Source organism: Pundamilia nyererei, unplaced genomic scaffold (genome assembly GCF_000239375.1).
Source record: "Pundamilia nyererei isolate P.nyererei 1_Seehausen unplaced genomic scaffold, PunNye1.0 scaffold00506, whole genome shotgun sequence".
NCBI lineage: Eukaryota > Metazoa > Chordata > Actinopteri > Cichliformes > Cichlidae > Pundamilia > Pundamilia nyererei.
In genome coordinates this window covers 118,159-128,312 of record NW_005187907.1, presented here as the reverse complement: position 1 = coordinate 128,312, position 10,154 = coordinate 118,159, and the positions used below count along the sequence as shown (strand labels likewise).

Here is a 10,154-nt window from a genome sequence, read left to right as displayed (position 1 = left end):
CTGTTTGGGAGGGATGGTTATATTGTGTATTTGGAATGAATTTTAGGTCTCTACGTCCATCCCATGGGGAATGGGAGCAGTAACAAAGGTGTTGCATTTATATTTTTGTTGAGTGTACATAAATTCTGCCTACCCTCTGCTGACTCAGTAGATGCAGACTTTCATAAATGCATCTGTGATGGATGTCCACGGCCAAATGACCGCTGTGGGGTTAATGTGTAGGTCGGCCAGTCTATCTCAAGTCTATCTTATACTCCATCATTCAGCACAATATTCATACAAAATCATTCATACAAAATGTATTAATATTTTTTAGTACTAATCATTATTTTTGACAATCGTCGCTATTAATATGTTTATGTGCCCATGTAAACACCGTTGGCTGACAGTTTCAGTGCAAATGAAACGCTGCAGCTGAGCAACAAGCTTTGAAACGAGACAAGCAAAAATCCCTCATTTGAACTTTGTCATAAAGTTTAGTTTATGACAAAGAAAATGATTGTTTTCATAACAGTCCGTCAATGAGTCCTGTACATGTGTTAAAATCAGGGTTGGACACATATTCGAGCAACATATATCTGTTAGACTGTCGCTTTCACAGCACAAAACCTTTGAACCAGAGTATTAAAATGAATCACAAAAGTGATATAATACGCAGTATTATTATTAAGCAGTAGCAATAATGCTATAATGAGTGGTGGCCCCATGATCGGAAGGTCGGGGGTTCGATTTCCCTGAATAGCTACCCTGAGGTACCCCTGAGCAAGGTACCGTCCCTACACACCGCTCCCCGGGCGCCCAATGGCTGCCCACTGCTTCACTGAGTGAGAGGAATTTCCCCACGGGGATCAATAAAGTATTTATTATTATTATTATTATTATTATTAATAATGAGTAATCCTAAAACTATAGACGATGTCAGAAACACAGCTGTGGCAGTGAGTAGAGCAGCACCACCTCCTGTTGTTGGAGTGAAAGGCCGATCCAAAGATACTCTGGCAGAGTCAAAATAAGCTTCGTGTTAAGTCCTGCAGGGGTTAAAACCCTGCAAAGGAAATGAGAACACTCTGGCTGTAATTACTAAACTCTAAATGCAACAGTTTTGTTAAACTAGTTGAATTAAAGTTGAGAGCGTGCACTTCACTCTCACTGCGATTGTTGGTAGTGTGCAGAGGCAAGACTACAAAAGCAGACTGTGCAGATACGTGTTAGGATGAATGGAGATGCATTCGAGTGTAGGAGAATATTAATGTCAGGAATTTTAAAGGCAGTGCCTCTGACAGACTCCTGTTTCTGTGACCTTTGACATGGGCAGAGCTGATTGCTGCAGACGAACTGATTCTTCACTCTCTATTATTCCCATTATGTAGCCTAGAAGCTGTGTCTTTAAGTATTGTGGCAGGCTGCCTGGCTCCCTTAAAGACGCTAAAGATTTCTCCAGTTGTGAGTGGGGTCTGCCAATATCAACCGAATAAATTCCTGAAAGGATTCATGAATAATATGAAGTGGGCTAAGAGAATTTTGAGTGCAGTCCTACAATTGCTTCCACATGATAGTTTTGAAGGACATGAGCGCTAAAGTTTGGTTATTTCATGGCAGTGTGATCTCTCAGTTTCACATGTAACCCTCTACTTAAGGAATAAAGCACTCACAGAATGCCTGCAGGACGCAGTTTACTGACATTGGGCTGCTCTCCAGCCATTATGCTTCTTAAAGTTTGAAACAAAGCACTTATTAGATCATTGAACAGTGAAACTGCCGTAAATTGGACTCAGGCTCCGTCTAACAATGAGGAGTCGTTATATGCAGTTTTGAACTTCAGCACGCTGAAAGTTTTCACCCTTATATAACAACCTTAGTTATGCTCATGTGACACATTTGCCCGTTTACACGATAACTAAAGTGGACACCAAACTAACAGGCACTACTGAAGCAGTGGTCAGAATCACAGTATCTTCATAACATCCCCTTCAACACCTGTTGCAGGCATCTAAATGCCTTCCTGGCATTCGTCTGCCAGTAACCAACACCAGCGAGACCCAAAGCTGTGATGTCGAGAATGTACTCGGATGGTTGTGTATTTTGTTCAGTGTCAAATGATATAAGCATTTAAAAAAATCAAAGCTATTCAATAGCTTTGATTTTCACAACAAGTCTGATTTTCACAACAGTCACAAAACTTTCATTTTTATGATAAAGGTTTTGTGATGCTACCTACCTACCTATTGATGTGAATTCTTTTTGTACACACGATAGCAAAACGAGCAAGACATGACATGAAAAAGGGACCAGTAGCTCATGTCACGTCAGTATTCATGCAAAGCCGGTTGCTGTGTCCACACGGCGTGATTGATAGTCAGAGCCAACCCCCTATCCTTAACTCATCCCAACCCTAAAGCTGGAGTTGCCACAGCTGACTTTGGTGAGGTTTGGTGATGACCAGTGGAAGAAATGCTTCAAATAAAGTCTCTTATGTATGAAAATGCTGCATTGTTACATTTTTCAGAGAAATCAGAGGTAGTTGATCAGAAAAATGTTCTGAAATTTGATGATTTGAGATGAATGACCCTACAGATTCTTTGAAATAACTCACACAAAGTCTCTTGTGAGCAGATGTTGAACTGAGCTGAGCTATCGGGAGCTATTGTGGTGAATTTCCAAACCGAGTGGGTGAATCCACTCAGCACGATTAGCTTAAATTCAGATGAACGTCTGGTGCACTTGATAAGAACACCACAGCTGTTCTGCAACAGTTCAGCATAATGCATTCATGTAAACTCATAGGACCACTAATAACTGTGCGCCTGGTATTTTCATGCAACCTTTCAATAAGATGAAGTTAGTATATCTCAGCTTGCAAGATGTTTCACAACAATAACCCCAAAATTGTATATAATGTACACTGTGTCTGTTTAAAAAACTAAATAAGGACATTACCACTCCTACCTTCTTCTTTCTGGTCCTGTCTTTCTTACATTTTGCTTCATCTCTGAAGCGACGTTATGTCAAAGTCTTTTGACTTCCTGGGAAACACAACTGCTGTCTTTAAATTGGTGCGCATATTGTGTGACAAACTGCACAATGTTTGTTAAGTTGTTAGAAACTTGCCACTTTAAAAGCATTAAGCTCTTTATCCTCACTCGTTCCTATAGTGTTAGCTAGATGCTGAAATACTGTGACCACAACGTACCTGTTCTATAAATGCGCTTCATCTCTGTTCTGTAAATATCGAGCTGTAAATATGATGTTTCCCCCTCTGTCATCTTTTCATAAACCATTTAGGTTTAATTGGATTTAATGTGGGTGTGGTGATTGGCACTGTTGCTAGCCGGCCATGTAGTTACCGGGGTTAGGTTAGCTGGTGACTCTAAATTGTCCGTAGGTATGAATGTGCCTGTGTCTGTCTGTCAGTGTGAGACTGGCCACCTTCCAGGGTGCCTCTCGCCTTCTGTTAGCTGGTACAGTGACCTTGAAATACGGGGGAATAATGACATTTCTCTTTTATGCATCATGTCGTCATAATCAAGTGATCAAGCCTCTGATCAAAGTTTCTTATAATTCTTCCCTCGTAAGGACAGTCTATGGCATGAAGTCAAGCTCAGCACACGCATGCACAAAGAAGCCATCGCGCACACCAGCGCCTGCTTTGCGACTGCTGCAGCTACTCCATGTTCTCGTAGCTCAGCTGAATCTGGCTTGAGTCAGTTTTGACAGACGTTCTTGGAGCTGTTTGCTTGGTTGCTAAATTTTAATGACTTGGGGTTATCTCTGTGCAGCTAACCAGCTGGTTAACCTTCGTTATGTCTGTTGTAGAGTGACGGGGAAATGCCACACAACTTGTCGGTTGTCACTGCTAAGGAGCTTGGAAAATATACTGCTAAACCATTTCCTGTACGATTTTTAATTTTAACTTACTAACTAGTCTCACACCGTTTGTCGTAGAGATGCTGTTCGAGCGGCTCTTTTGTGCGATGAATGCTTCTATTCAGATTTTAAAAATTTTGGACAGTTCCTAAAATATTCCAGGTAAGGTTGTGAATTCAAGTAGAGCATGGATGCTTTTAAGGATCAAGCATGGTAGAACTGTATGCTCTGTGGAATGACACCACAGTAATGTAAAAGCACACTGCGCCACTTTCTTAGGTACACTTGCAGGGTGCTTCAGATTGTGTGTGGGATTTTGTCTGAGGGTGTAGCTGGGTGCACTGGGATGTCTCCTGATAAACCTGCTACATAAGGAACATGTTGTCTGACTTTCTTCCCTGTGCATCTTTGCTGATTTGTTGAAGTTGTGAGTTTTACGAGTTGTTTGTCTTTTCTTTTCCGTATGGTTTAGCAGAAATGTTTTCTGCCTGACGTTGCAGGGTCCTGATTACCCCAAGTTTGTGTTCCACAGGGTGGTGGGACTCAAATATTAGGTAGTGTTCTGTGTGTGTGGGCTTCTGGTAAACTTCAGTCGTCTTCAGTGCACACAAACTGTACATCTTTGTGTCTTCCCTGGTGAACTTTATATGTCAAGAGTTGATGGGAGCAGTGAAGGATTTTACTTATTGGGTTTTTATTTTTGAAAACAGAACATCTTTCCCAGTGGTTAGGTGCTGTCTGCTTGAAGGAGCCAAGGGTGTCACTTTCCACTTCCTCCATGTAAAAGTTGGCTACAATGGGTTACAAAAGTGTGGTGGTGAGGCAGTGCTGTAACAAATCTGACTGGGGGTACAGCTGGGTCTGTTTTCTAGGGAACTGTCAGTTATCTGATGGTCTCCACTGCTTCAGGTATATAAGTGATGAGACCACATCACTATGGAAGGACACCATCTGGATTCAGCTCAAGTTTGCAGAGCGTCAGTCGAGTGTTTGATGTGATGGGGTGTGCTCTCCATGAGGGGATTTAAGATGTTGGTGATGTGCTTGGAAATGTTGCAGGTGGCTGAGTTAATCCTGCTAACAATAGGTCGACTTATGTTTAGATCTTCGCTATAGCATAAGGTGGTGGTCTGTGGGGCAGTCAATAGCTCCCCCCACCCTCAAGTTGTTGTAGACAGCTGATGACTTTTGTTTTTGTAGAGGCTTTTTTTATCTCATCTTCAGACTTCATAAGAATGGCTGTCACTGAGAACTGCAGTAGTTTCAGTGAGATGTTCAGTTGAGTGAACAACAGTAACCTTCAGTTTAACATTCCTCTGTTCTTTGTCTCACACAGAAGCTTGCAGCGCGACTACCAAAGACGCGGGATGTGAGAGAAGTTTCCCACAGCTGCCTGTGTCCCCCAGGTACGTTCCTCAGTTATTCCCTTATCCACCGGTTGCTTACTTTCTGATGGACTTGATTTCATTTGTCACCATTATTCAACATAAGAAACTGCAGCTTACTGTAGCTTCATAGTTGTTGTTTTGATATTGCTGTTATTGATACTTTTATTCTGCGTTGACAGTGGACATCCAGAATATGACGCTATAACATGTGCTTTCATTAGTTATTAAGAGAAGCTTTTGTTATTCAGCTTCATGGACGTAATGCTGATAACTAGCTGTAAGTAAAACGAGGAGCTGCAGAGTTTCCCAGCTGGGATACAACCTGGACAGGTCACTAGTGTATCGAAGGGCACCTGCAAGCATCACCTTAAATTACTAGTATAGCTCTATAAGAGGAGACAGTTATTTGTACAAAGGCTTAAATAACTGCCCACTGTCGAGGGTACAAGGGTAGTACTTTAGAGAGTGATTATCTTGCCTGAAAGTACATTAGCTACTTTATTTCCTGAGAGTGTGGATCTGAACTATTGCCTTGTTTTGAGTAAACAGTAAGGTCTGGTGTGTTTTACTGTGGTACAACTTGTTGTCCATCTGGAACTTTGGTCTTGTGTTCTTCAGCTTAATATGTGGTTGGTGCCACTCAGCACCAACCACATATCCACTACATCCAAATGGCTGCCATGATTTGATTATTTTCAGGGCCAACTGAGAGGCAGAACTCGGAGACCTAGATGAAAACAAACAAAAGCATATTCTTTAATCCCAAAGGGCTCAATTTTAGGCCCACTGCTCTTTTTACTGCATGTATTGCCTCTGGGTTCCATCCTTAGATGGCATCAGATCTCTTTTCATTGTTACACTGATGGCTGCCAAATGTATTTAGGATGGATCTCCATAAAACCTCTCTTGACATGTCTAGATGACATTAAAGCTTGGTTTTATTTTCATTAACATTTAAAAAGCTCAAAGCCAACAGAGGTGCTGGTGTTTGGACCCAGTGGTCCCTCTGAGTCCTCCTCTGCAGAACCTTGGGACTCCTGGAAGTTTATTTTAAACGGTGATTTTAAATTGGACAGCCAAATTAGAGCAGCAGTGAAGTCCAGTTTTTTATCATTTAAGCTGACTGGCAGCAGTGAAATCTTTTCTTTTGAGGCAGCACTTTGAAACAGTGATCCATGCTTTTATTTCTTCTTGTCTGGACGACTGTAACTCACTTTATGTGGGGCTCAGTCAGTTGCTCTCACGTCTGCAGCTGCACGACTGCAAACAGGAACCTGTAAAAGAGAGCATATAACCTGTGCTGGCCTCACTGGCTGCCTGTGTCTTTTAGAGTTCATTTTAAAAATCTTATGATTGTTCTTAAACACTTTCACAATCTTGCCCCACCGTACCTATCTGAGCTTCCTCATCCCTACATCTCTTCATCATGCTCCTGGAAGTACAAAGATCCAGGAGGAAGTTCAGAGGGGGCGGGCCTTTTCTATCGTGGCTCCTAAATAATGGAATAACTCGCCCTTGCATGTTAGAGAGGCCCCTTCACTGTCCACTTTTAAAACATGTCTTGAAACACATTTTTATTCTTTGGCTTTTGGCCTCAGTGAGACTTAGTTAATAAGTAATTTAATTACAAGAAAAAGAACTAATTAATTATGTTACTTTTTTCTTTAATTTGGCTTTTATTTATATCTTATGTATAAGTTAACTTATGTATAAGTGCCTTATAAATAAATATGATGATAATGATAATCCGAGTACAGTGTTTAAAATTAGTATTGCACACGTAAATATATTTCTAAAGTTAACCTGAAGTTCTCATCAGGTGTTGGTAACAACCCATCCAGTCCACACATGCAAAACATTAAACCATAGATGTCCATAAATTAGGTGATGTGTAATAATGAAATATGACGCACAGGAGAAGTATTAAACACAGTTACTGAAATGTATGTAATACCTACAGAAACCAAACACATGGTGAGTGAAGAGCGGTGAGAGGAGAATTACTCCATCATGGGAAGGCCTCAGCAAAACAAGCTGATTTTAACATAACCAAGGGTGGGTCAGAAGTAAGCCAGCAGACTGAGAGCAAAGTGCTTCATTGGGGTGCACTATAAAGGTGTTTAGGATAGCTAGGCATGATTATTCAAGACCTCATATGTGAAAAGAAGGACTTAAAATTAGATTCTGCATTTCACAAGGAGCCAATGAAGGCCAGCAGATATCGTCAGACACATTGCTAATGGCTAAATAAGCCTTTTATCCAGAGTCTGAATGTTCAGTGAGAGTCTGGTTTACTCTCCAGGGGAAAATGATCAAGGAAAATTTGCATATTTGAACATAAGAGTGTCTATTAATAACAATCAAGGATAAAAACAACAAAACGGGGAAGGAATTCTGTTTACCGTACTGTTTACAGCTGAGACAAATAATGACCTCATCAGCGTGTCAGAGCACAGTTTAGATAATGACAAGCCCACAAACAGACTCTCCTCACTTATCTTTCTATTTCAGGTTCATTTTTCTGTCTTTAACACCTAATGTGTCATATTTGATACCTGCGCTTTTGTCCGTTTTTGAGACTTCTGCATCATTAGTGTGATCGGCAGTCTGATTTGCTTGATAAATAAAACTATATACGATACGTGCCGCCTCCTTGAGAGGCTCCTTTTAGACAATGAAGAGTAGAAGTTACAGAATCCAACGCGATAATGATAAAGCATTGGTATGTCACAAGTGTTGGATTCTGTCTTTTTTGTTGTACTCTGTAATTAGTTTTGCAGTAAATTTAGTGTTTCCTATACATAGATCATACCTGGGAGAGCTGTGGCTCAGGTGGTAGAGCGGGTTGTCTACTAAGCGGAAGGTTGATTCCTTAGTCTCCTGTCCAGATACCAGAGTATCGTTGGGCGAGATGGTGAAACCTAAGTTACCCCCAGTGTTCCATCGGCGTGTGAGGTTGTGGGACTTAGAAAACCTTTAGGCATACATACATGTAATAGCTGTATGGATGTCTGTGTGATTGAGAGCTGTTAGAACAGTCGTAGAACAGTCCCTTCTTTCTTATTTTGAAACTGTGAGACAGTCAGAGCACCAACCAGAAACTGAAGCTGGTCCAGAGCTGGTGTCCCAGTGCTGTGGCTCGCTGCAGTCCAGAACAGTTTAGTTGGAGTTCATCTGTGGGATTAGGAACTTATTATTTATCCATTAGTGTTTTTCCTCAAGTGTATATTATATTATATTATATTATATTATCATTTATTTATGTAAAAGTTGATTGGGGATTTTTGTTGTCCTTATTAGTAGTATTGGCAACTTTTAATTATTAATAAAAGGCTTTTATTCTGAACATAAAGCTTTCTCCTGACTTTTGGGAACATTGTGATCACTTACAGGTGAAATAATAACACTCATTAACTCTTCATTGTGGCACCTGTTGAAGGTAATATAATAGAGAAGCAGAGAAATGGGCAGGCCTAAGGATCTGAGTGAGTTTGAAAGGCCAGATTGTGATGAATGGGTGAATGAGGAAAGTGCTTTGAGTCAAAAGTGCAAAAGGATGCACAGTGGGACCGAGGCAATGTGATGTTTTGGGCTACGTTCTGCTGGGAACCCTTGGGTCCTGCCATTACTATTGATGTTAGTTTGATACGTATCATCTACCTGATATTTGTTGCAGACCATGTACACCCTTGAATAACAATGGTTTTACCTGATGGCCGTTGATAATGTGCTCCACCACAAAGCAAAACTGGCCAAGGATTGTTTCGACAAGCACAGCGATGAGTTTGAGGTGTTGCCCTTGAAACTTTCCAGATTTCGATCACATTGCGCATCAGTAGGATGTGTGAGACACAAGCCTGATCCACTGAGGCCCCACCTTGCACCTTACAGGACTGTACAGCTGTTCTGGTAGTAGGTGGTCATAATGTTATGCCTGACAAAGTAATTCAAATTCAACAGTCGTTCAACTGAACAAACTGAATAGAGTTCAAAAGTCCAAAAAGCAGGGACCACCGAGTCATTACACCTTGCTTCTTTTATTTGTTGTTCTTTCAGGAAAATATGCTACATTGTTATGTAATGATATTGAGCTACAGGCAAAGTAAATATACATTGTGCCGCTTGAAATAAGCTTGTAAAGGTCTGTTTAGCAACGATCAGAGGAAGTTTACATCATTATCACATAAACACAACTTGATGACTGCTTGTGTTTCTATATTTGTGAATGAAATCAAGTCATTGTTATGTTTCAGGACAAATAATACACTTTGTATATGTTACACAAGGTTTTCAGCAAGAACAGCCAATTGGGTAAAAAGTTAATCAAGAACTGAATGAACTTTGGCATCAGTTAGACAAGCTGACACAAAAGTGACGATAGCAGTGTACCCCAAAGACGATCACTATTATTATTATTATTATTATTATTATCATTAACTCCTTTATTTAAACAAGCTCGTGGAGATGAAAATCTCGTTTTCAAGAGAGACAAAAAACAAAAATCAACAGATGACTACATTAAAAAAACAAGCACCCCTTACACATGACGGCAAAGTAAGAAAAACCATGAAGAGATACTAAAATGTATATTTATTACACGGAAACTATAACACAAGGCTTTGGAATATTTGGCGTGTCACAAACTGTAAACTCTCGTCTTCTGAATGAAGGTCTGCCTACGATGGACACCTTAATTGTTTCCCTTCCTGGTTATATATCAATCAATCAATCAATCAAAATTTATTTATATAGCACATTTTTAAGACCGAAGTACACGAAAGTGCTTTCCAGTAAAATCGCAGTACAAATAAAATCACAATAAAATATAAATTACAAATATATAAAATATAAGATAATTACATAATCTAAATACAGAGCCAGATGTAAATTACCCTAATTCGC

The 10,154-nt window shown here is 40.2% G+C and overlaps 1 protein-coding gene across 1 annotated transcript in view; it reads left to right on the top strand.

The window, feature by feature from the left end:
• col13a1 (collagen, type XIII, alpha 1) overlaps nucleotides 1-10,154 on the top strand; it is a 117,384-nt gene that overhangs the window by 4,407 nt on the left and 102,823 nt on the right. The window contains exon 2 of the mRNA XM_013916199.1: nucleotides 5,201-5,270. Within this exon, the coding sequence (XP_013771653.1) occupies nucleotides 5,201-5,270 (70 nt within the window). The remainder of the gene's footprint in view (nucleotides 1-5,200; nucleotides 5,271-10,154) is intronic.